At 42.8% G+C, this 26794-nt stretch overlaps 1 protein-coding gene across 2 annotated transcripts in view; it reads left to right on the top strand.

Moving 5' to 3' along the window:
• OSBPL5 (oxysterol binding protein like 5) overlaps positions 1 to 26794 on the top strand; it is a 217700-nt gene that overhangs the window by 182534 nt on the left and 8372 nt on the right. For both annotated transcript variants that reach the window (XM_019551926.1, XM_019551927.1), the window contains 9 exons: positions 5560 to 5779; positions 9563 to 9747; positions 12602 to 12683; positions 13274 to 13372; positions 15056 to 15152; positions 17495 to 17593; positions 19843 to 19940; positions 23311 to 23400; positions 26486 to 26622. In XM_019551926.1, the coding sequence (XP_019407471.1) occupies positions 5560 to 5779; positions 9563 to 9747; positions 12602 to 12683; positions 13274 to 13372; positions 15056 to 15152; positions 17495 to 17593; positions 19843 to 19940; positions 23311 to 23400; positions 26486 to 26622 (1107 nt within the window). The remainder of the gene's footprint in view (positions 1 to 5559; positions 5780 to 9562; positions 9748 to 12601; positions 12684 to 13273; positions 13373 to 15055; positions 15153 to 17494; positions 17594 to 19842; positions 19941 to 23310; positions 23401 to 26485; positions 26623 to 26794) is intronic.

Below are 26794 nucleotides of genomic sequence, written 5' to 3'. Positions count from 1 at the left end.
ATATCACCTCTACCATGAGTCCTGATTCCTTTTTGCCTCTAGACCAAAAGCTACAACCTGGATACCTGACTGCAGCTCTTAAATGTTGCTTTAGTCTTTAGAGATCTCCTTCCTTGTTCGTCTGCCTTATCTACCTGTTGTCTGTCCTGTTTGAGTCCTATATTATAACCTCTCTGAGCCAGAGGCTATTTCCGTTGTTATTTAAAGGCAGGAGGAGGACTGTGTTCAGTAGGATGGGATCATAATCCTTGATTGGGGTGTCTAGATGCTGCCATAATAGATATCATGAATAATATGGGGAGGGGAAGGTGAGCTGCTGGTGGCCAGAGTGGTCCCTGGGCTATGTGGGAGGCTGGTGCTTCCCTCCACAGCAGCGGCAGCCCCACCCCCACCGTCCCAGGCGGCACCTGCCCACAGGCACCCGGCTCTGGTGGTCCCAGGGGGCAGCGCAGCTGTGGAGGGAAGCACCAGGCCCCTGCACAGCTCAGGCAGGCAGGCAAGCTCCAGGGGACGGGTGTGGAATCAGACTCCCGTTTTTCTTGGGCAAAGTCTGCTTTCCTGGGCTGCTGCCAGGCTGCCTGCAGGGCTTTCTGCAGAGTGCCTGAGCTGCACGGAGCCCGGTGCTCGGAAGTAGTTTAGTTTTCTGTGCCCCAAGTCACTTTATACCGCTGAGGCGAATTTCCTACAGCAGCTGGAATTAATGCACCAATGCGTGCAAACACCAACACTGTTAAAGTGGTGCAAAAGCATTTAGCCCGCTTTTAAAGTGGCATGTACACATGCCCCTTGTTTTGTCTATACACAGCCTTAGATCCTAGTTGGAAGCCAATGTAAGCCTTTCTTACTGACTTTAGATCAGGCTCATGACTTGGTTTTTATTTGTAATGTAAATATTTCTCATTTTTAACAGTTCTGGTTGGCATCATTCGTGAGAAGAGAACTGGCTGGCTCCATTTAAGTCAGTTGAGTATGCTGTTCAGAATGAAGAGCATCTGGTTCCCCCAGAGTGGTTCTTTAGCCAGGAGTGTATTGAGGGCTGTGTCCTAGAAGGCCAGTTGTTAATTATTGTCTAATATTAATATATGGTGTGATTTCAAATGAACTGGTTTCCTGCCTGTAGCTCTGCTGTGGAATAACCGTGGGCAGATCTAGGAAAAGGGCGCAGGGAGGGGAAAGACGTGATGCCTGTTTACATGTAAAACACGACACATTTTTTTCCAGTTAAAAATAAATTAGTAGTTTTACTAATGTGCTAGGGGGCTAATACTATATTATTCATTTTAAAATCAAAGCAAAACCAAATATAACTACTAGAAAATGCCTTGATTTGCTAGATTTATGTATTCAGTTAAAAACCAACAGCCCACAAACTAAGCAAAAATAGTCAAATCATATCTTGTTGTTAGTCCTTTGGTCATAGTTAAATATGTCTCTTATTCTTAAAACAAACTCTGTCTTTCCTGAGAGTCTTGACAGGACCTCTACTTCACTGTCAGTCATTTCTATACCTGAGTTAGTATTACCACACCTAAGCTGAGGTTTTTAGTTGAAGTTAAAAACAGTTTGCAGGTCTGTGATAGAAGGGGAAGATTGCCAGACCTAGCTAACAGACAGCAAAATTGCAGTTTGAATACTGGAACTTTAAGACCGTTAAAAAGGTTAGAGGTTCGTTAACACCTTTTGGAATGGAGAGATTAGCAGAAATTAGAGAGATACTATTGAGCCCTGAAGTCAGTTGAATGTCTCAGCACTGCCTGACTAGACATGCTGCTGCCCCTCCCAGGCAGTTGGTTTCAAAATTGGTGTGGAGCAGGAATTGAAGTGGGATGTAACTCCATCCTCATCCCAAGACCCACCCCTGGAAATAACTGAAATACTGTAAAAATATATATATATATTTTTTTAGGAATTTTATTTCTTTACTGCTTTGTGGAAGGAGGAACCATAATAGGAGTAAAAAGAAAGCGGAGATATCAACAACAAAAAAGGAATGACTGAAAGTTTTGAATTTGAGGGAAGACTTTTAAAAAGCTACATAACTACATGCAGCTGCTTATTTAACAAATGCTAAATGAAGCACATACTATTTCTCAGACATTGATCTTGGCCCATCTAATGAACCTTTGCTTCAAGTATACATGCTCCTTGGAGAAGTTTTCCACAAGGGAAGGAAGCCTAGCAACCATACACCAACACAGACATATTTTGGTGATCATTTACCCCAAAGAAACAAATCAAATCTCTGAATTGTCAACACCTAATTCATGATCTGCTGTCCAACAGGTATCTTTGTAGGATCATGGGATAAATTTCCTTGTCTGCTCTTTGCCTTTTGCTTTTCATTTATTGTCTCAAGTCCAAATATGCACTTAGCTCTGGGATGGAGATGATCTTGGTGATCAGTCATGCTTGGTAGTCACTGCCTAAAGCAAAATGTAGAGGTCAGGACCTGGGATTGGAATTCACTGGAACTACATATGTTTATAATAGTAGCGCAGTGGTGATCAAATACAACTGCCATTAGCTATTTGGTCTTAAGCCTATAATCATTTGTCTGAACTGAGAAACTGAAAAACCTCATAATGAAGATATTTTTTAAATGATATAAAGCTAAGATGATCTCTCAAACTTAAAAGATGCTGTGAGCCAGAATTCTGAAACAGCTCAGCTTTGAGTTTTGGCTTCTTCCAGAAAGCTGGCCATAAGAACAGGGATTTTTGCATAGTTTTTAAATAATCCCATATTTTTGTGACCAAGTGGGAACTGAGCTCTCCTAAAACTTGACACCAGTTCTGTGTTCTGAAAACTTGAAAATCTCTTGCTAGCTGACAAAGCTTAACTTTGTTTGAAGGTCTCTCCCTTATATATGTAAAGATGGTTAAAACAAGAATCCACTTGAGAAGGCATTTATATTTGTAAAAAGCTTTCTAATGCATTGGGGCTGGAGGCAGGGGTTAGGGAGAGATGGAGAGAGAGAGAGAGACTTGTTTTAAAACAAATGCTGACAGTGTAAAGATTTGTGGCCCTCTCAGAGGCTGAGCATGAAATGCTTGTCAGTGACAAAAAGCACCATGTTGCCAGAGACTGAAAACCCCTTCCCCATGCCTCTCATGGGGTTACACATGTTAGGACCAGCTGTCTGTCTTCTGCCTTGCAGAATGCCCTCTTGATGGCCCAGTGTGACACAAACTGGTCCACACTTTTTTTGCGAGGTGAAATGTCCAAAGTCAAATGTGATGTGCTCAGACCAGGAAGCAGAAAAGTTGGAGGGCATCCCTAGAGCTGGCACCTGCAAGCTAGTTTCCGCAGCTTTTTTGGTCACCATCTTGGCCTGGCCTAGCAGGAAACTGGCGAAGCAGATCACACTCTTCGGCTGCTTGGTATGGGGTAGAGAGGAAGTACGTTGTCATGGAGAAGTCCAAGTCCAGCATGCCAAAGAGGGTACCAACAGCAGTAAAGAGTGACTGCATCCGAGGGCAATCCAGGAAGGCATGGAAGAGTCTCCTTCACTTCCTACTCACGGAAAGGGCAGGCTGCCACTAAGTCTAAGTGGCAGACAAAGATGCCTGTGGCCAGGGCCTCATGCAGCAGCCACCACTGGAGGTCACTAGTTCCCTTGGCAATGCGTAGCTTGTACAGAGTGTGCCAGGGCCAGACAGGCTTGCTCCGGCATTGCTGCCACTAGGAGGAAGGGGAGCTGGAGAGACAGAGAGAAGAGGAAATTGGGAAAGATTACTTTGGCAGAAAAGAAGACCAGAGGCCAGGTTTACACCCTGCTCAAGGCTCTGTAAACCAGTTAATGCCAAAAGGGGTAGATCTGCCTCCTGCTCATTGCTGCTTGTGACACAGTCATAAGGCTACGATGACGGCATTGGCATTTTACAAAATACCGCTGTAAAAATAGCTTAACTCCCCCCCCCCCGCCCAGGACTTGAACAGGGTGAAACAGGGTCACATGTTGGCACCTAATAGCAGGAAGGTCTCTCCCAAAGTAAACTACTGGACCTTTCATGTCCATTTAGTTTTTCTGAAATATTTCTTGGTGCTGCTGAAAGTACTTGTGTATTTAAATTATGTACTGAGTTTGTGGATCTGTTAGAATTTGTAAAAGAAAACCTGGTAAGGTTTCTGTGTGTTGGTAAAATTACGTAGCTCAAGAGATGATCTCTACTGTTAATATCATCTGTGGAAAACAATTGGGGCAGTCAATGAAATAATGCTACCTGAAATAATCCCTGAGGAGGTAAAATTTGCATGGAAATTTGGTCAGCGATGTAGCAGGATTGCCTAAATTGAACAGGTAGCAGGTCTGACATATTAAAGAAATGTTTCTTATGTGTGCACAAAACAATTACAAGAAGGCAGTGACGCAGTTGCTATTCCAAGTAAACTTCAGCAGGAATGTAGGTCCTACTCTACTGGGTCAGAGTGGCAGTCTGTCTAATCCAGTATTGTCAGCCCACCCATGACAAGTACCAGCTTGATCAAAGGAAGATACCATAGGCAGTATAAAGTATAACCTACCCCCTAGAAAGAATTTCCTCCTAATCCTCATTTTTGGAGGTTTGTCAGTACCCTAAAGTATGCAGGTTAATATCCTTTCCTGAGTTTAGTTTTTGTTGTATTTCTATACATTTTTGTTGCAAACAAATGTCTGAGTCTTGTTCTTGAATCATTGGTCTTGGGTATCTGGCAGCAATAAGCTCCACAAGACACTTGGGCATTGGGTTAACAATTTCCATTTATCAGTTTTAATTTGCCCCCTCTATCTCAATTTTATTACATGTACTTTTAGCCTTTTATAGGGTTGGTTTCGTCATCTTTCACTGAAATGTAGTGGTAGTAATCTTTTTTTTTTTTTTTTTTTTTGGGGGGGGGTGGGGGAGTGTTTTCTTGTGTCCTCCTCCTGGCCTCCTTTTAGCTTGTTCTTAGGGCAAACAATCTCCTTTGATTCACACTGAAGGTCTCTACTCAATTAAATCCAGCAACTGCTGCATATTCTGCATTTAGTCTGTATGAAGACTCCTGGTTGAAGTCAATGGGCATTCTGAATAAAAAATCAAGGCCAAGTAAAGACATTACACTTTTACCAGTATAAGACATCAGAAAGCAGCCTATACCTGTAACAGAATAAAGTTCAGCATGCATAGACTGATTTTAAAAAAGGTGGAACCCAGTCTAAGATTTGCGCCCCTCCCCTCCCCCTGCCCCACCAAAACTGTAAATGTGTTTTCTGTTTGTTACTGATCTAGAAAACCACATAACTTAGATCAATTCTACCTTGGGCTTGTTGAACATTTCTACCTAGCCCTAGTATAGAATATGCAGCGAAGCCACAAAATGAAGACGGAAGAGGAGAAATTTGACCTAAATGTCTTACTGCTTGTATGGTGTGAACTGGGCATTTCTGCAGGTTCCTTCCTTGCTTGCTTTTTCTGTTTACAGTCTTTGCTTTGGCTCACAAGGATTAGAGGAGGGTGGGGGATTGTCTTCACTAAAACACCTTTTGACAATCCAGATGCATAAATCAAACAGGAAAAATAACAAACTGTGTTTCAGTCTTAATGAGTCAGCCCTGGAAAACCACCACCATCTGGAAAATGACGCTTTTTCTGACAAGTCTGAGAGAGACAACATAGAGGAGTCTGAGAATGAGACTCACGAGAACAGCCGGAAGACGAACGAAAGTGAGAGTGACCAGTCTGAGACCCATGGGGAGGCCTCTCAGGAAAGGAAAGGGACAACCTATATCGAACAGATCTACGAGGAATTCGGGGAGGTAAAATAAAAAATAAAATCTAAACTATTTCCACAGAACACTTTCTAAAGTCAGAGTGGTTTTTGTTGTTGTTGTTGTTTTGGTTTTTTCTTTCTTCATGCAGTCCCTAGCATCTAGTCAGCTTTCTGGACAAGGGACAAGGTAAAAACTACTCTATGAGTTGAGATATTTTACAAGCAATACTGTGTGTGGGTTTATGCCAAATTCTGTTGAATTGTCCTTGTGCGGTAATCATTCATTAGGAACAGCAGCTCTGGTATTGGCCCTTGGCATATTTCCAAAACCAGTGATTGCTTCAACTAGGCATTGCATTAAGGAGTCATGTAGCATTTGCACAGTTGTTTCAAAAGACAGCAGGAGGGGAATTATCATTCAGGGCAGGTATCCCCACCAAATAGGATGCTTCAGTCCATGGCAGGATGCAAAATATGATATTTCTCTTTATTTGATATGAATAAAGATGAACCCTGTGTGTGTTTAACAGTACCTGAGCAATTTTTCCTAAATGGCTGGAAAGCCATTGCTCATGCAGTTTAAAATTTGGACATGAATGTATCTGCATACATAAGGACCTTTTTTTACATTGTGACTTCTCTAACTTATAAGTAGCTCATGGAACTGACATCACTGGAGGGGGAAGAAGCGGGGGGGCATGGAGGTTGAGTCAGCCAGAATACACTTGATCTGAGCCTTCAAGAGACTGAGAAACAAGGAGTCAGTGGAAGACCTCCAACCTAACACTGGGAGAGACGAGGTCAGAAGCCAGCCTGTTTTTAAGTTCTGAATTTAAATGCTTGGTGATGACAGAGTACAGGTCCCTGAGGAAATACCTGCGAGTACAAATTTATAGTGACTTAGCTATTCCATACCTATCCCCAGGCAGGCAAAGTTCTTTGGGTAGATGTACTTATCTTTTATTAGACCAACTGAAATGTTGGGAAAAAGGTCTTTGCAAGCTTTCCAGCACAAACGCTCTTCCTCAGGCATAGAGAGACTCTGCTGGTGTTATGTGTTCTCCAGAGTAATCAACGAATCAAATCACTGTCCCTGATTCAGGCCTGATTCTGAATTGAATAGGGCCTGTTTCAAACACCCCCAGTCAGCAGCTATAAACTATGATTTGCTTGTACAGTTTAATCCCTGTTTCAAAGAAAAATAAGACACACCAACGTAAACTGTGGCTTTGTCTGTATCAGTGCTTTGCTTCAGTGCTGTTACATCCATAGCTACAACCCCGGTTGCTCTGCCCTGTGATTTCTGAAGCTTTTCTGCCTATTTCCTGGGGAAGAATGTGTGCTTGAAAACAGTTAGAGGCAGCTATTTTTCTGCTCCTAAAGTCCTTCTCATCTCTTCAAGGCCTAATAGATGGCAAATTATTCCCCTTTCTCAAACAAAGAATATTGAGTTCAGATTAAGAATAAACCACAAACAACAAAATCAGCATGTAAACTAGCATTTATAACACTTATCAAATGATAAATTCTCATTTTTAAAGTGTCAGAGAGACATAAGCAAATTGATACATTGGCATTTGTGGATTTGGGACCCAAATAAATATTTAATAGGTGACATTAGAAAGAAAACATGGGTCCCTTTCTACTTTTTAAATGAGACTTTAAAATTTATAGCACAAGGCTGTGGAATTATACTTGGTTTCTGTGAAGCTACTGTTTTAATCATGAATGTAGCTAGAAGTAAGGCCTGGCAGCAGAGTGGCTGGGTTTGGATGCGCTATGCATTCCACAGGACATTATATACAGCTTTGGCCCTTAGATGCTCTTAGATTCTTGGCCGTGAGGAGTAGGCTTCCACCTAGATTGTCACTCTGAACAGGCGGAAGGAATGTACTTGTAGTGTTTTCACCCAGATGGTGACATTACGGGAGGGAGAGGGGTGCCATGGGCAATAATGCAGTTAGCACCTGGGATGATGTGTGAACAGCCTCCTAAACTAACTGGATACATGCTTTATGCCTTGCAGTTGGTGCTATTTAGACATGATGGACCAATCTTTTCAGGCACAACTTCACCTCCAATTTTCCAGCACTACTATAGAAGCTCACTTGGTGCAGAGAGACCATACGCAAGCATAGATTTACATTTTTATAACAGTCAGCTTTGCCTTATCTGAGCTTCCATATCCGTGCTGGAAACTTGCAGGCACAAACAGTTGTGGGGACATTTTTGTGCCTGCCAGAATTGAACACAGAATAATACCATATCGTAAATCCCATATCTGTGAAAGGTGGACTGTTAGTTAGGAAAACTTGCTTTTGAATTATAGGAGCTGAAAGGCATCCCCACTGGTAATACATTTTAAGAAGCCAAACAAAATTATTTGCAAGCTTTCTTCCCCCTCATCTCCTGCTGAATGCAACTCCCATCCTGAGCTCTCTAAGGCAAGACTTTGTATCAAGTCCAGTCTAGAATTAATTTGTATTATCAAGAAATACTACCTGAAAAACTGAGTGAAAAATGAAAGTGCTGACAGATTCCTATGTATTTTCATAGATTTCATAGACATTAGGGCTGGAAGGGACCTCAGAAGATCGAGTCCAACCCCCTGCCCAAGGGCCAGGAAGTCAGCAGGGATCATAGGATCCCAGCAAGATGAACATCTTGGTGGGATCCTAAATGTCTTTTGAAGGCATTCGGAGTAGGTGCTTGAACCACCTCTGTCTGGCAGTGATCTATTCCAAACCTTGGGGGCTTGGGCAGTATGGAATAGATTGCTGCCGGAGGTAATCCTAGCTACCAGCGCTGTAGTAAGTTCTCTTGTGGTTTCCATTTTTTCCGAGGCTCAAGCTGTGTCCATTTTGAGTGTCCATCACAAAGCTGGCAGGATGATATTTAACAGAATGAAAAAGGCTTCCTTGTTGATTTTTCTTTTCACCTCAGACCTGGGTTCTTATTGTAGGGGTAAACATTAGTTAAGTGGATGATCAGGAGCCAAAAGCTACGTGGGAAGATTCTCCATTGGTATAAATTAGCTATATCAATTTGCATCAAATAAAAATAAGAGGCTGGTGTATGAAAAAGCTGCACAACTCTTTTCCTAAAGTAAAGTAGTATTTCAGAAGCAGGCCTATGCAATTCCCTGTTAGAAGTCTCTTGCCTGAGGCATTAAAGCAGCAGAAGTCCTAATATAAATAGCTGCTGAATTTCCTTCCTCCATCAAAAAGTCTAATGCCTAAGATGGGCATTGGACACCAGACCTGATAGCTGATAGTGTTTGAAAGTTTAAGCTCATTGGCCTGTTATACCTGATGCAACTCTACTGAAGTCAGTTGCATGTAGCTAAAAGCAGAATGTGGTCCATGACTACTACTCTGTCTACTTCTGCTCTTGGTGAAGGATGCTGGCCTGTAAGCTTATGTTTGTGCAGGAATGATGACAGGGCAGACACTCAGGTACACAAGTCCTACCTCACCCTCTCACTCCTATACTCAAAGGACCACTTCCATTGTTCTTTACCATGTTAGTCATTGGCCTATCTGCTAAGTTTGTCAACAGCAGCAAAACTGGTTATAGCCACTGCTAAGAATGCCCACCAGGCACAAACTTCACCAGGATACACTACTCTGATGATTTTGCTCCTTACTCATGTGGGCCTGATTTGCACCAATGACCATGATAAAGCCTAAAATCTAGGTCGGTTCCCTTATAGCTATGTGCACATCTAGTAAATGGCTGTTATCTAATTGCCACCTTTCACATTGTGTGTGCTTGCTTCCTTGCTTGCTTGATTTTTGGTTGTGGTTTTGTTTCCCCTTCCCCTATTCAGACTGGTGAAACCTCCCAAACAGAAACGGTCTCTGATGAAAACAAGAGTCTGATGTGGATTCTGCTGAAGCAGCTGCGCCCTGGAATGGACTTGTCCCGAGTGGTTTTACCTACCTTCATCCTGGAACCACGATCTTTCCTCAACAAACTTTCTGATTACTACTACCATGCTGACCTACTTTCCCAGTAAGCTGCACTTTCGGCAGCCGCATGAACACGTGTGAAAGTATTAGGCTGGGCCTCCCTGACACATTTGTATGCTGGTGAAGTCTTCTTAATACACGAGTCTCTAGTTTGATCTGTAAATCATGTCAACCATCAGCTCCTGTGACCTTTTAAAGCCAGATGGTTCCCAGTGGAAAATGGCAGATGTGGAGAAAGCAAAGAAAATGGGAATGTGCTAGACGCTGCTCTCAGAGCCCACCCCTCCAGCATTGGCTAGAATGGATCAAAAAGCTGGTAGTCTGTATGGCTACTAGTAACAATATTACTCCACCTTCTGGTGTACTGATATAAAAGGAGGCACAGGAAAAAAACCCTTACAGGAGAATAAGCTGCAGCAGAGTTGCCAACTGAAAACAATATCAGGGTTGACTGGGGAGTTGCATGTTATTTCCTATGGGTAGAGGCACCCTATTTGCAGAGATAGTAGAACATATTTAATAGGGCTATTCGAAGCTTTGGTTGCTGATTTGAATCAGCAGAGATTCAGCTTAATTCGGCAACCAAAACTCCGAATCCAAATCGAATCAGGAGACGCTTTAATCTCTCTAAATCGAATTGGAGCCCTCTGAATCTATTTGGAGAGATTCAGAAAGATTTGATTATTTGGACATAGATACAGCTTTAAATGTTTTTTCTACATACCTCAAGGTAGCAGGTGGCTCATGAATGCTGCGATACTGGGGCAGATGGAGCAACCCACAGAAATGTGGGGGTGTCCCCAGCATGGAAGTGGACCAGAAGCACTTCCAGTCCACTGGGGAGCACACGGCCACCCCCCACCCCACCTCACCCCCATGCTCCTGTGGGATGCTTCATCCACCCCAGCATTGCAGCATTCATAAGCCATGCCTGGTACCTCGAGGTATGTAGAAAAAACATTTCAAGCTGTGTCTATGGCCAAATCATTGATTCTCTGAATCGGCATCAAATCTTCAGATTCGGATTTGGCTGAATCAAATGGGGGCAGTGATCCGAATCAACAAATCAAATCGCTGTCCCCGATTTGGGTCAAATCTGAATTGAATATGGCCCATTTCGCACACATTTTATATTCAATATGTGCTTATAAGTATGGGCTGAAGTTCCTAATATGCTGTCTTCTTTTTAGATTTAAAAAGTATGGAATTTTATATATCATGTGAGTAGGTCACATTATTCCACTGCTTTCCCAGTGCACTTTCAAGCTTGCCTGTTGGGCACAGTTTCACTATTTATAAATGTGGAACTCACTGTCTTCTGCTTCAGGAGGCTTGAGATTATCATCAGAAAATGCCTTATGAGGTCCAGAGGCTCCTAACTGTATGTAAGAACCTCCATCTCAAGAGATCTCCAGTTTTGTATGAGGTTGGGAATATGGAATAGTAGAAAATGAGGGTTGGAAGGGATCTCAGGAGGTCTAGTCCAACCCCTTGCTCAAAGCAGGACCATCCCCACTAGATCATCCCAGACCAGGCTTTGTCTAGTCAGGTTTTAAAAACCTCCCAGGATGGAGTTTGCACAACCTCTGTAGGTAACCTATTCCAGTGCTTTAAGATCTGCCTGATGAGAGAGTGTTTCTTTCTTAATATCTAACCTAAACTTCCCTTGCCATGAGCAACTGGTGCCTCCTGAATCTGGGGGGGGCACCCGCAGAAGATGCTGATGGCGGAGGCCCTGTCAGGCAGGGCACCAGCCCTACTGACGGCATCAGTGTTGGCCATTGCAGGGGCACCGGCCCCACTGGGGAGGCACATGCACCCCTGTGCACCCCCTACCAGTCACTTATGTCCCTTGCTGTGATTTGAGACCATCGCTGCTTGTTCTGCCATCTGCCACCACTGAGAGCAGTCTAGCTTCATCCTCTTTGGAACCACCCTTTGGGTATTTGAAGGCTGCTATGATGATGATGAACATTTGCTTCTGCTCTGTCTGAAGCTAGGAAGATTTAGAGGGCTCAGACAATTTAATGCTTGATTTCCCGTAAAAAATGCAAGATGGGTTGGATTTTTTTGGGGTGGGATAACTCAATTTTGCAGTTGAGAATGTAAAATTCTAGTGCATATGACATCCATAATGCAAGAGTTTTAGGATAGTGTCTCTCATTTTTGCCTTTAGATTTTTATAGGGGCCTTGACAATTAGTCAGGCCTTAGGAATCCCACTGCTTGTGTGTGTGTGGAGCGTGGGAGGGATGTATGCATGGGCATGCACGTGTGGTACATACACCACAGAACTGTTTCATCTGGGAAAGGGACCTTTACTTTTCACTAGAAGCTTCAGAGCAAGACATAGGACCTGACTCACCAATCTAGTTTTATGCTGGTCTCTCGCCACTGAAATCAATAGTATTATTATAGTGCAGTGGTACTTGCCCTTTTGGCCATGTAAATGCTAGATGAGTGTCACAGGGCCCTGTCTGTGGCCCAGATTGGGCCCTGGGGCCCAGCATTTTGCCTTTGCTGCCCTACATGCCAGGATTGGGTCCTGGGGAACAGCACCACTCCCTCCTGCCCCTGCCTGCTGGAATTGGGCCCAGTGGTGCCAGTGCCTGACCCTGTATTCTGGGATCAGGCGCTGGATTCAGCGCACAGAGCCTGGGGTTCCCCATGGATCCTGAGGCTTAGTGGCAATGATGTATTGGTACCATTCCCTGCTGCCAAATTTCTGAACATGTAGGGAGCCCTGCGGACAAGGAGACGCAGCTCTGTGGGCCAGATCTGGCCCACAAGCTGGAGACTGAGCATCCCTGCCCCAGTGTAAAACTGAATACTCTAATCAGCCCTATCCAGTGAAATGAAAAGCATTTTGAGTAATTATCCCATCTCCCTTTTCCACAGAGCTGTGCTTGAAGATGATGCCTACAGTCGAATCAAGCAGGTTCTGAGATGGTATTTGTCAGGCTTCTATAAGAAGCCAAAGGTAAGAAATTGCATATTTCTGTGGATATGAGAAATGTTCACACCTATTGCTATAGCTTTTATATGTATTGTGTTGTTACAAAGTGTTTTGTTCCTCCTGTGAAATACTTAACCAGCAACTGGCTCACTTCTTCCACTGGACAAGCAGGAGGCGTTGAGCCAGTCATGTGGTAAATAGAATAAATATGCAATTATTTGGGAGGCTATTTCCTTATGGTACTATGTCAGTGTATTCTGTAGCTGAATGAACCTGCTCTGGGTGGTGGCAATAAGAAAGCTTGACTCCCTTACAAAGCTTTTATCAGTAGGATATAATGATTGGTTATGCAGCAGGTCAAACCATGGATCAGGCGGAGGTAGTTAGAGCAGGGAAGTGAGTCAGATATTAGTCACTGACTCTGCCTTGCTATAAAATTTTGCGGAAAGTTACTGTCTCCCTATTTGTAAAACAAGCTAATTACTACAAATGAAAGCCAGTTTGACTGTTGGGGTCATATCCTCCCCCAGAGTATTACCAAAGCTGTTTGGTGTATGAGTGCTGTGGGAGTGTGACTGTTTAAAAATAATGTAAATGTCTTTTATATTGTGCAGGGAATAAAAAAGCCATATAATCCCATTTTGGGCGAGACATTTCGCTGCTGTTGGTTTCACCCACAGACCAACAGTCACACGTTTTACATAGCAGAACAGGTAAGCGGCTTTGTTTGGAGTCGAAGCCTTTTGAAGCACTGGAGCAATTAAATCTTACTCCTTTTTAGTACCAGAAACCAGTTCATATGCTCACATATCAACAGTAAGCAATGTCTACAAACTAGTCATGGTATGTGAAGTTTTTTCCCTGTGCTTTATCCTGCGTATCATAGCCTACTGTTTTGCTATAACAGGACTTCTTTGGAGTCCTTCTAGGATAAAATCCTTCCATGCTATTTGTTAAATGATGAGCAGTACTGAGACAAGAAGGCTGATCTTTAGCAGGGACCTACAGCGCGACACCCGGATCTTAGCAATGCAAGCAGTAGATTCTTGACCCACAACGCTAACCTGTTAGCAGGTTTTAGAGACCTTCTGTCCTCTGAACTCTGCCCCATCACTTGCTTATTGTAATGAAGTGTATTGTACGTAGAAGCATTGCTCTCATGTACAGTACGAAACATATAATCAAATTCTGCTGTTAGGTATACCTTCTGATTGAGGTGGTCAGGTGTAAATGAAATAATTATCCCTATTTGCTGTACGGGTTAAAAAAAGTGAATAATTAGCTCTTTCAGAATATATGTGTTTAGCAGTTTTTTTTAAATTCTCTGCTGAAGTGATTTGAATCCCTATTAAAATTAAGCATCTAAATCCTTTAATTTGCTTTCAAGCCAATTCTTCCCGCTTGATTATCAAGTCTTCTTGATCCTCATCTTTTCTACCACTACATCACTTTTTATGGAGGTGATGATGGAATCAATGGTATGTCTACACAGATTGAAATAAGGGTCTCAAGTTGTGCTGTATGTCCAGGCATTTAACACTGGTGAGCATCAAAATCCAGTGTGCACAAAATCTGGGATATAAAGTAGTTCATATACTGTCATGGAGTCTGTCTGCAGAATCTTGTGGTTTTGCAAGTCTATTAGCCTATTATAAAGAAATCTTATTCCTTTGGCTGCAAGTCTCTCTTGCTCAAAGAAGAAGAGACTTCTGGATATAAGACCAGATTTTAAGTAGCCCCAATACCCCCTGTTCCACTCCCAAATTTAAGACAGATATTCAAATGAGTTCTGCCCTTTTTTAAAATGCAAAATAAGTGCTTGTTAAAGGTGTTTTGTGCTTCTCAAAAATCTGTCTGAATATCAGTGGGAAGTGCTGCCTCAGAGATCTGATGGCTGGGCTTGTGTTTCTGTGAATTTTTTACCATGTTTTCAGAGAGGAAAACACTGTTACCCCAGACATGTCTATAAGTAGAAGAAGAAAACTTCAGATCTTTTTGTAATTTAAAGTGCTGCTCTGTTCCGTGCACTAGGGCTGCAAATGCTTATTTGAGGGGGCCTCTTGTCCCTGAACCCTGAAGAACTATTTGCAGTGCTAGAGTTCCAGTTGGGGTGACCTTGCTTGAAGTCACAGTAGGAAGAGTGACTCTACAGAATGGAGATCTCCTTCATCGTGGTCCAGGAACGTGTCAGCTCTCCCCCAGCTGATCACATGGCCCTAACAGTTTGCCAGTAACGTAAATCTGATTTTTAAAAGGTCCATCTGCAGAGGTTTGTGCTAGCACTTGTTCTATTGTTTGAGGGCCAATTTGCACATTTCACCTCAGATGGATTGCAAGGAGCATCATTAATCATTAATGGTGTGTTTAGCTGTTTGTTTGTTTGTTTTTTCTTGTAGGTTTCTCATCACCCACCAGTATCAGCTTTTCATGTCAGTAATAGGAAAGATGGGTTTTGTGTTACTGGCAGCATACTAGCTAAGTCAAAGTTTTATGGTAAGACATCAAACCTAAACATCCTCAAAGTGACCTATTGGTGGTGGTGTTTCTCTGGTGGAGTTCTTAGTCCTGCCTGCATCTCATGAAAAATTAAGAGCAAAAAAGTTGCCAGTTGGACTCTGTAGTATAGCCTACGTAGCTCCTTTAGGAGTAGAGAATCCAATGGTAGCTACCTCCAAGATAGTTGGGAAAACTATTATGTATAGAAAACATACATGCTTGAAATCTTGCTATTGTGCTATCCATACAGGGTACCATAATTAGAGGACCAAATCCTGTTCTTAGAGACACACATGCCAAGCCCATCTCCTTCAGCACATGCATAAATTATTACAGTAGCAACTACTTGACTAATAATAATAATAATAGTTTGACAAGGTTGAGATTTGATGCTGAGGACTCCCCTAAGACCTTCATATAAATAGAGTGGCAGGACTTTGGACAAACATCTGATGGGAATTCACAGGGTCTCAGACATATGCTTACTTTGTGTAATTATCAAAGTTGCACTCGCAAAGGCCTAGGTGTCTACCCCAGATTGCCAAGATGCACAGCCCCTGGTAAGAATAGTTGCTTCAGTACCTCTGCTTTCTGTGATCTTCAGCCACAAATCTGTCAATATACATCACGTGAAAAGTGCTTCTGTTGGCCTTGAAAAACATAACACTATTTGGAATTACTTCATTTACTTGAATATAAGACTGCCCTGCCACCCCTGCCAATAATGAGATTCTATATATGGAAAATGTATATATTTGTTGCAATTTTCCAGATATAGAATCTAATTATTAGGGGGAAAGGGACAAATGTGAAAACACTGGGCATATCTATGCAAGACATTTACTGTGGAATAGACTAATTAGTTCTGTAGTAAACGTCTGACATCTACAGTGCAATCTATTAGGCTGCAGGAAACTAATTAACTCTGCAGCAGGATAGCGCTTCCAGATATCTTGCTGTAGAGTCTCTTTTACTGTGCAGCACCACACATGTAGGCACTGATGTGGCTGGCTGTGGCACAGGGGTGCTTCAGTGTGGGGCGTTGCCTGCTGGCTAGCCCTGCGCTGGAGCATCATCAAACCCCAGCCAGCACTTTCACAGCATGTTGAGCTGAGTCAGAGCAGCTGTGCCTCTTCCCCTCGCCTCCCCAAGTCCCCTGCCAGCCAGGGCTGCTCTGACCCAGCTCTACATGCTGTAGTCCTGGGCACATGTACTGGAGTTTATTGCTTCCAGGCACTGCATTTATACAATATGCACCATAGCTTGTTTATTATAGGCAACTTACTACAGGTACCCATAAATTTTGTTCCTAAATTGGGAAAGAAAGGAACAGCTCAGCTGTAGGACTGAAGTGGACATCAAAATGTATGAAGTATAATGGCTCACCGTGGGCTGGAAAAGAGTTTGTGCTGAGGGGGATGAAGTACAATGGGCACTACCATGTGAGTTACTTAGATGGATGGCACTAACTTATTCTTGTGGTAGCTTCCCGTAGATCAAGTGGTTTTGGCAGCAAGGGGAGGGTGTCAAGGCTGGCTCTGGCCCTGATATTGCAGTACCTCCAAGCCCAGTGCCAGTACCCTGTGGAGGGAACACCTGGGGGGGGGGATGTAAGGATCAGGGGGGAAAAAATGGTTCCCGTCACCATTTTTTGGCACCAAGGGAGGGCGTTGGAACTTGCTCCAGCCTCTCCAAGTGCCAGCCTGGTATTGCAGTGCCTCTGGACTGATGCCCATTCCTTCCTGGGGACACAAGTATCCTTTTTTGCACACACACGCACACCCACCCACCCACCATATTTGCCCAATATAGGCCTGTATGTTATAGTCATGTTCAGTGTTGGCTGCATTTAATCAATTCCATAGTTGGTTTCCATTACCGAGCACATGCTGCTGTTGGCAGCAGTTTATTGATAGACAGTGTATTTGATGAGGTTTCCTTGTCTGCAAATGTAAGACGAGAAGCATTTCCCCCCATGCTGACTGGGGAAAGAAATCTTGTGTTATATTTGAGTAAATACAGTAGTTGGTCTCATGAGACAGATGTGCATCAAGTAGCTACACTGGCTGAAACTGGACTAACCAGTGCTGTCCTTAGTGTTTATGGAATGCTCATCAAACTGGATGAATTTTGTAAAGAAGAAAAAAGACTTGGCAGGATGGGTAAAAATCCACCATGAGTGTAGGAAATGCCTTATTGCATCAAACCTGGCTAGTACCTAGATACTTTTCTTCCTCCTCAGTTAGTAGTTGGTTGATACCCAAAATCATTGTCTCCCCATTAAAAGATTTATGTTTAACTTTGGAGAGATGCGTTGACCTGTACTTTTCAACTCTTAGGTAACTCGCTTTCTGCTTTATTGGATGGGAAAGCCAAGCTTACGTTCCTAAACAGGAGTGAGGATTACATTATTACTATGCCATATGCCCACTGCAAAGGTAAGATATGAGGAGCATTAAGAAAGGATGTTGGAAGCAAATGGATATACTGTTGTAGAACTGTAATTAGTCCTGCAGCATTTTCCACACACCTTTCCCACATTGAAATAATTAGACACTAAATGCATTTATAATCCTAGGATTTTTGGGGGGTGATATCTTTTGTCAGACCAACTGCATAGTTGGAAAAAAGTTAGACAAGCTTTCAAATGCAAGACATACAAGGTTATCTGAAGAATGTCTTGCATTTGAAAGCGTGTCTAGCTTTTTTTTCCAAATGCAAGACATTCTGTATCAGATGACCTTGCATATCTTGCATTTGAAAGCCTGTCTAACTTTTTTTTCTAACTGCACAGTTGGTCCAACAAAAGATATCATCCCCCAAAAAAATCGTTGCCTCAATTCTGGGTTGTCATGGCTACAGCATTGCCCTAACACTGCCTAGGAAATAAGCCATGTGTCTCACCATGAGGACTGCAGATAATTGGACATCCAGCTACTCTCATCGAAATCATTTAGGTTTGTACAGGAATGCCTGAGAGCAGAAGTAAATTCATTGCAAACTCATAGTTAATGCTGTTGAGAAACTAGTAATACTCCACTCATGTGCTGTAGGTAAGGTGTCCATGAGTTTCTGGCTTGTGATGATTGATAACTGAAATGCTTAATGTTCAACTAGAAGTTCTTAATGAATTATCTAGTGCCTTAAGAATAAAGGAGTTAAATATATCCCTACCTTCTCCTGCAATTTCCCTGTTAGTCCATATTTGCATAGGTAAAGGATCTTGAAACTATAATACCATATTTTAAAAATCAGCTTAAGTGAGATTGCTTTTTGACTTGGTTTTAAATAGTACAAGCCAATTTTGGTTTTATTATTCTGGTTCAAATATGCACTAAAGTCAGTGGCAGAACTGCTGATTCAACACTAAACTTGGAATCTTTCCTCAGAATTCTATAATTAGCTGATATTTGGCCTGCCTGTATAAAACCAAGCTTTTTCAGTAGTTGAGTATATAGTTTTGGCATATTGAGTGGAGACCACTTAGGAAATGATAGCTAGTGTAAATTACATTCTTTGTAGCAGGGATACAGGTTTTAACCATGTTGGTCTATAAGCTGAAAAATGCAGAACATTTGGCAGAGGTGTTGTCTTTTTTTTTAGACCAACTAAATTGTTGCAAAAAAAAATATTTGCGAGCTTTCAGGCTCACATGCCCTTCCTTGGGCAAGGGAGAAAGCAGAGATTGTAACATTTTTCCCAGGTAGAAATGAAAATTCATAATGCACAGGAGGATAAAAATGTGTTATAGTGTCCCCTGGGTGGAAAAGTTCCATTTATGCAAGTTAGGCTCAATTAAAAGTTTAACCAGTCTGCTTTCACCCTCAAATGAACTTTTCAGAAAATGTGTGCATGACAATAGGGAAATTTCAGTCATCATTGAAGTATTCTTTACTAGAAGAGAATGTACAATATCTTAATAAAAACCCTTCTCTTCCCCAATTCATTCTTACGTCTGGACTAGGTATTCACTATTCAGGAGACCACAGCTCCTGAAATAAATGGAACTGCTGCTTGCTGAACATGTTTGAAAATGTGATGGCTGTAATCGGAGGTCTTATTTGAGGCAGTCCTGATTTGTCCCAGCTTTTGCCCTGGATGAAAATAGGAGCAGCATAGCCCCTTACACATACAGCTGTTTTGGTACTTTTCTGCCAGTAGGTGGCAAGGGAGAGCAGACATCCTGCCAGGCTTGTCCTTGAATTAATCCCAGTTAAGTTAAATGAGCTGCATTTAAATTACAGGTGTGTGTGTGGGGAGGGGGAAGAGACAGTTAACATGTTTTTATCCAGTAAACTTAGCTCACAGGTACTTGAAGCAGGACAATGAACATGAATGTCTGTAGAATCCTGGGACAAAAGGCTTTCTCCTTTTTTTTGCTTCTATAGACATTTACTCTTCTCTTTTGCCTCTTTTCAGACCCTCTGCCATTATTCACATCTTCTGTGAATCCACCATTCCTTGAGTGACCTCTTTCCTTGAATATCTCTAAACTCCACTGGAAAGATTTATTGTGTCTTGATAGGTAGAGTAAGGAATGGATGTTTCTGGGCTATGTTGTAGGGCCAATTTTTTTTCCTGGAAGTCACAATTTTTTCAGCAGTTTAGCAAGGTTGTCCAGAGTTGACCCATTGCCTCTGCAAATACTATATTCACTTCATTGTGGGTTTTTTGGTTTGTCTTTCAGGAATTTTATATGGTACCATGACAATGGAGCTTGGAGGGAAAGTTACCATTGACTGTGAGAAAAGTAACCACAGGGCAGAACTGGAATTCAAGCTAAAGGTAATGGATCTCATGGCTTATCTCTTAGCTTGTTTCAGACCTCATACATTCCAATTCATTCTCATCCAGGCCAGAGGTAGATAAGTCGTGAAGAATCTCACAACAGGCCAGTCCTGCTTGGGGTTTAAAAGCACAAGACTTGCAGCCAGAAGACCATACCTGGGTGCTAACTTACTATATCCCTTTGGTCAAGTCATTTATGGCCAGATTTTCAGACCTGGGCTGCCACTACTTCTTTGCAAGGGCGCTTATTTCTACTTGCAGTTTTTTTTCACTGGGTGAAATTCAGGTTTGTGGGTTGCAGATAAAATCTGAAACTCTTCTAAGTAATATTTAATAGAAGTGAATCTTAAAGTAGGACTTGAAGAAAAATGGGGTGGTCTTTTCACAAAAAAAAAAAAAGCATAGTTTCCATCTCCTGCATTGGTTAAAATTTTCTGTCTAACTGCAAAGTGAATACAAATTGGACATGGGGTTTCTCAGGTCATATGGCATTCCATAGATTTCTCAGGACAAAGACAGAGCATATTTTTGGAGGCAGCTGAATTGGGGTGTTGGGCAGAGGGTGGGGTGTTTTGGGTTTTTGGGATTTTTCTGTTCGTTTGGTAGCGGGGGCATTGTTTGTTTCATTTTTGTTTTGTGTGTGTTTATTTTTTAATGTCTCCTGTAGGGAAAACACATTTCATTTCCTTTGCTTGTAATTTTAAAGTTAAATGTTTCACCTGTTTTGTTGTATATGTAACCCTTTTGCTGGGCACTTGTCAGCAGCAACAAGGGCCAGGTTCAATTGTGGGGCCTAAATATATTTTACTTTGGCTCAACGCCCCACCCAGACCACTAAATAGATTACTAGAGTGTCCTGCATTAACAAAACTCCCTCCTTGCAAGGAGTGTAAACACGGAGGATAAATTCATTACAGACAACTAAGACAAAGGAAAGAAAAACACTAAATACAATTTAAAATACTACCAAGGTATAGTTCACAGATTGCACCATCTTGGGGAGGCTTCACCCATGCCCACGCAGTCTTGGACTTAAGGCTCGTACAAAGGCAGTTTCAGGGGTTTGCACCCTTATATCTGCCCTTCAGCAATGGGCTAGAGAGGGGACTTCACTGGAGAGTCCCTTGAGCTTGCTGGGCTGCAGGAAGCTGCTAGAGAGCACGGGTCCTTCTGTGTTGCAAGGGGTACCTTGTTGGTCCCTGCAATGCATTAGGTTGATCCCCACTTCCACATGGTGGCCTGGAGGGGTTAACTGTGGCTCCAGACAGCATGCTACACCCCTATACTCCTAGTCTCAATCTGCTGTGCACAAACTGACACAAAAAAAAAAACAAAACTTCTAAGGAGAGAGCAGGGCTACCTCACTGGGCCTGAACTGGGCAGCAAAAGCTGCCAGTCCCATACTGCATTGAGACCTGAACATATAACTGGGGTTCAGCCATGCAGCTAGGCTGAAACACCATAGCTGTAGTAGAAATAGCAGATAAAAAAGGCCCGGGCTTAGGGCTGTAGCCTGGACATCATCTCACCTATACCCCAAGCTGAGACTATACAGTTTCAAAACAGGGGGGGCCAGGCCCCTGTAGCCAGTAACTGCCAGGACCTATTCCTGGGTAGTTTGCTCAGGGATTAATACCTCCATGGCATTAACCCACTTAAGGAAAAAAGAAAAGAGAGAGGGAATAGGAGTCTCAAACTACAAGACAGACTTTGTCTCCCTGTACCGGAGACTTCCCTGCAAATAGTGTTTGCTTGCCTCCATGAACAGGGGGTGTGACTCCTCCTCCCCCCACGGGGACCAGGTCTTCTGGTCCCAATGTAGCCATGCAGCTCTCAGCAGCCCCAGGAGAAAGTGGGAGAACCTTAGAGAGCAGTTCTTATATACCTGGTGTGACATCACAGGAGCCTCGTCCAACCAGGAAGGGCCACATTTTAGTGCCTTGCCTGGGGTCCTCTCAGGGCAGCACTAGTGCCAGTCTGGCTTCAAGGAGCCTGGCTGGCAGCCAGAGCATGGCTCTGGACAGCCAGGCTCCGTTTCTGGCAGTGCAAGCTGCTGCCACGTGCTGCACTGCTTTTTGCAACTTCTTTTTTACACCAGGACATCCTGGTGTCAAATTTTGGCACTGCATGGTGCACAGTTGTACATTCACAGTGCGCAGTTTGTGGTGCCACAAACAGGTTTGAGGTGCTGCAAACTGCATATGCATGCTCATCTGGACATGTGCATTGTGCCCATGGGCCTGATAAAGTAAGGGGGAGTTTTTCCACTGATTTCAATTCGTTCCGATTCTGGCCATATATGAAGAAGTGCCTAACTGTGAATCTTAATGCTTTTTAAGAACTTGAAATAATTTAAGGGGAGAAATGCTGCCTTTTGTGGCTTAAACAGTTTGTCATGGTCCAAAGCTGGTTCAGGGAGGTTCCTACAGTTTGGTTGTCAGATTTGTGCATAGTGTATTGTAACTGTTTCATATTCACTTTAGCCACATTTTCAGCAGTCTTGTTAGAAACTTTTAAGTGATTCATGGCTTTGTTATTTATCTGGGTGTGCGCCAATTCTCTGGCGGATTATGGTACATGCATTCATTCATTCCTGCCATGCTCATCATAGATGAAGTCTTTTTCAATAAAGACTGTAATAAATGTTTATGGTGATAGTAAACTTGTGTGGGTCTAACTGCCGAACCACTGTGGAAAGCAACAATCAAAACTGATGAAGAGATATGGTTCCATGGTGGAAACGGAAGAGATGGTCACAGCTGCCTCCACTTCCTGTTAGGCAGGCAGGCAGCCAGCCAAAAGAATTTCACGTTGTTCCAAGAATTTGCTGGAGCCTGGAAATACCCTTTTGATAGCCAATGGAGGCTTCCAGTGCATTGGGTTTGCTTTAATTACTTCCATCAGTGGTCAGACACTGGTTCAGAAACCTACCATAAATGCACAAAACGCCATTTGCTTTGGGGCTATTTTACCTCTAGATGCAAAAGGTTTACTTTGGCTAGTCAGGTTTTGCACAAGTGTGGTTATACTGGTGTTTAGCCAGGGTAATTGGGAAAGATTCCCAGAAAAGACAAGGTCTTGCATTTAACATTCAGTAATGCATCTGAAAGCTTACTCCACTTCTCTCAGAGATCGCTGCAAGTAGACACAGTATCAGAATAGACAATAGACACAGTATCAGAAATAGGAAGGATAGAAGTGTGATGAGTTATGGTAATACAAGAATTCTTGCTCTCTTCCCCCCTCCCCAGCCTCTTAATGCTGGAAATGAAGCAGGTTTTAGCTTCAATCTCAGGCACTGCTTCTCTGACCCTCTTCCAGATGCATCCGGACTGATCGTTATTTTGTACTTTTTTTCCCCCAACAGCCCTTTTTTGGTGGCAGCACAAGCATTAATCAAATCTCCGGGAAGATTAAATGTGGAGAAGAAGTGTTAGCAAGCCTCAATGGATACTGGGTAACTAATGATGGTCCAAGTTGCTGACAAGTTAAAAATTATATCTGTGCATGGGAACAGGGTTGGGGGGAAGGACTGCAGCCTAAAAACTCTGAAACCGTTGGTCACTTCCTCACTGTGCGAAGGGCAGCTTCCTTCAGAACATACCTCTTTGCCTTACCAAGCCACATCATTTACCATCCAACACATAGCATGGTGTGGAATGAGACATAAGACCTCTTAACCTGGTCCAGCTTGGGTAATGGGAGCTTCAGTGTGCCTGCCTTTGTAGGACCTAAGACGAAGTCTATTGGAATGTGCAGGGAGTCAATTTTCATTGACTTCCATGGCTTTCAAATAGACCCTAGCATATAGTTTATAGGTCGCCGGAGGTTAATGGCTCGTGACACCCCAGCCAAGGGTCTGTGGCAAGTGGTTTAGTGAGGGATGATTCTGCCTTCAGCAGAGGGCTGGACAGGATAACTTTATGACATCCCTTCCAGCCCTACTTACCTATGATCCTATGAAATTTTATGTATTTGTAAATGGCTATCTGATCCCAGTTATGTGAGTATTCCAGCATCTCATAGTCTTTATCATGCTGTTGTCCCAACACTTCTGAAAGACATGGGTAAGTGCTGACAGCTTCCATGTGTGCCTGACAGGAGAAACAACTGATGATTTTTAATGGGCTGATATAGCATGTTCCAACTTTAACGTCACTTTAACATTTCTCAGATTTAGTATGGTCTAACACTAATGTGTAGCTTCCTCCTTAACTCAGCAATACTGATGTTAAAGTTATTCTGAAAGGGTTCTTTTAAACTTTTAGGGCATCTTTAAATGTGCTCTGTGGTGTGGGGGGGTGCTTTTATTAAAGCAGCTCTCAGGAGCTCCTCTAATTAAAGCACCCACGGTATCATGTGTATTCAGCATCCATGTTTTAAAATGGCAGTGGGTGTGCTTGTTCAATGAGCTTTAGTTAAAGCATCCCCACTGCCATTTTGAAGTGCAGGGACACTGAATATACTACTAATAGAGTCTGTTCCAACTTGGTCTAATTAGGTGTCAGAGCTGGCATCAGGCACATGTATAGGTCCCCTTTGTGCTATGTTAGAACTTCTATGTGGTAGTTGTAAAATGAGAAAATAGTTGTAATATTCATAAAAGTAATACATCACCTGAAGACATAGTTCATCATGTGGTAAAGGGCAGAGAAAACAATGGATTCTGTCAGGGTGCAGGATGGACTTTGTATCGGAGAATCTCAGTGCCACCACCAGCCCCTCTTGTCCCCTTTTATTATTCATTTACTAGTTTGTTCTTGTTGCTTAGGCTACTCGGCCTGTCATATTAAGCCTGCTAATATAAGATATCACCTTACAACCAAGTTGCATTACTTTTTAAAGCCCCACCCCCTGTTTCATGTTGGTTCGATTGGCAATTACCTTTAACTAAAACAGACTGTGTTCAAGGCTTCACTCCAGCATTGCTTGTGATTCAAGAACTCTCTGTATCAGTTCTGTATTCTGTTTCTTGGAACTCTTGCTTTGTGTGGGTTTTTTTGTTTCACGGCACTACTTGAATTAACACCACAACTACCTTTACCCCAAATTTACAGGATCAGACCTGGCCCTTATTTAACTAAAATCCTTAGTTTCACTAAAATCTACATTGCATAAGTATCCATTTCCTTTTCATGCCTTCTTGGCCGCACTTGAAAGTTCAGTCTCCTGTTGGACAAGGAAAGTTTAGCTCTAGGTGAGGAAACGCATGCCAAAGCTCCCCTAGCTCTGGGCTTTGGAGCAGCAGGTCAGCTTTCACATGTACCGGGTGGAAGACAAGCAAATGATGGCTTGTAATGGGTTTATACATAGTGATCACTAAGTTTAATATTCTACCCATCAGTGTCTCTTCAAATCCAGAGCTGGAACTTATCTCAGGGGGTCTCATTTCCTGACCTAGAACCAGTTCCTCTGTACTGAGGGGCTGGGTGTCCACACAAGGTACTCTTTTCACCTGTGTGGGCTTGTGGTGGGGAGAGGCAGCATGTGTTATATAGGGCCTGGGAGGAATCTGCAGGTGAAGATGTGGTTAAGGGAACTGTATGGAGTAAATTAAACTGTAACTCAGCAATAGAAGTGGGCTGAAGTAGGAACAAATCTGAATCTGAGGTAGGTAAGGCTTTCTTCAACAGCCATTTCAGGGAAGAAATGGAGCAGCAGGAGTCTAAAGCAAGTATGCATGATCTAAATGTGATCTAAATAATATTCACAGTACATTCAGAGGGCAGAATAGCACCAGTGCACACACTGAGCAAACGTAAGGTATGATGGTTCCTTCTCCCTTTAGTGGATGTCATACTGTGCACCATAACCTCTGTAAAGTATCTAGCCTAGTTTCTTTTTGCTTGAGGCATTGCTGTGTCCATAGGCAGGCCTACAAAGTCACGTAATTAGGTGGGGACACTAAGGCATTGCCAGTTGGCCTCTGAGCAGTGACGTACTCTTTGTAGCTAGTTGCCAAATAAATTGACAGAGAACACAGATGAAAGTCTGGTGGTATTTGAAGCACTATTGAAGGACCACAAAAATGCTGAATTGGTATAAAATTGCTCTGCTTCCTCTGCTATTTCTGTGGCCATCTCTTTTGTGGTTTTGTAATGTCTGCTGTGCAACTCTGCTAGGGTTTCTGCTGTAGTGAGGGCTCAAGGGAAGGGGACACAAAAGAGCCGACAGGGAGTTCCAGGGCGGTGAATTTCTAGCTCCTGTCTATGAAATTGGCCCCACTCCCTAAAGGTGGGGGAAAGGGCGGCAGAATGCTAGCACCTATATAAATTCTTGTGAAAAGGTGAACTCTTGACCACCAGTTGGTGAATGTGATTCCTTTTCCCCCTGAATTTGGCCAGCATCTCAAAGTCAGGAAACTCCTGGATACTTCTGGGTAACTCCTAAAACATTCTGTGAGGCTTATTGGAAATTAGTAGGAAAAGGACCTTTTAGCTAACATCCTCCCCTCCCTTCAAGCTTCTGCTGAGGGTCCTCAGGATTATTTGCACCTTTTGTTCTTGCTGTCACTAACCCATGCACTTAATTTCTCCTTTCAGGATGGGGAAGTACATATAAATGACCTGAAAAATGGAAACACAGAAATATTTTGGAATCCAACCAGTGAGGTGCGGAGGCAGAGGCTGAAACGTCACATTGTGCTATTTGAAGAACAAACTGAGTTTGAATCAGAGAGGTAAGCAGATGAATAGAAACCTCTTCCCACTGGTGGCTTTTCTGTTGGAATTTCAATAGAAGCAGGAATAAAGGCCCTAAGTCTGCAGTGGGATATTGGATATATTATGGCCTGTAGGATATTTACAGGTGATCTTCATAGTTAATAGATGACAAATAAAAGAAGTAATTTC

The sequence above is a fragment of the Crocodylus porosus genome, unplaced genomic scaffold (genome assembly GCF_001723895.1).
Source record: "Crocodylus porosus isolate Cpor-Errol unplaced genomic scaffold, CroPor_comp1, whole genome shotgun sequence".
NCBI classification, from domain to species: Eukaryota; Metazoa; Chordata; order Crocodylia; family Crocodylidae; genus Crocodylus; species Crocodylus porosus.
Note: the sequence above shows the minus strand (reverse complement) of the source record. Positions and strands in the feature narration are given on the sequence as shown.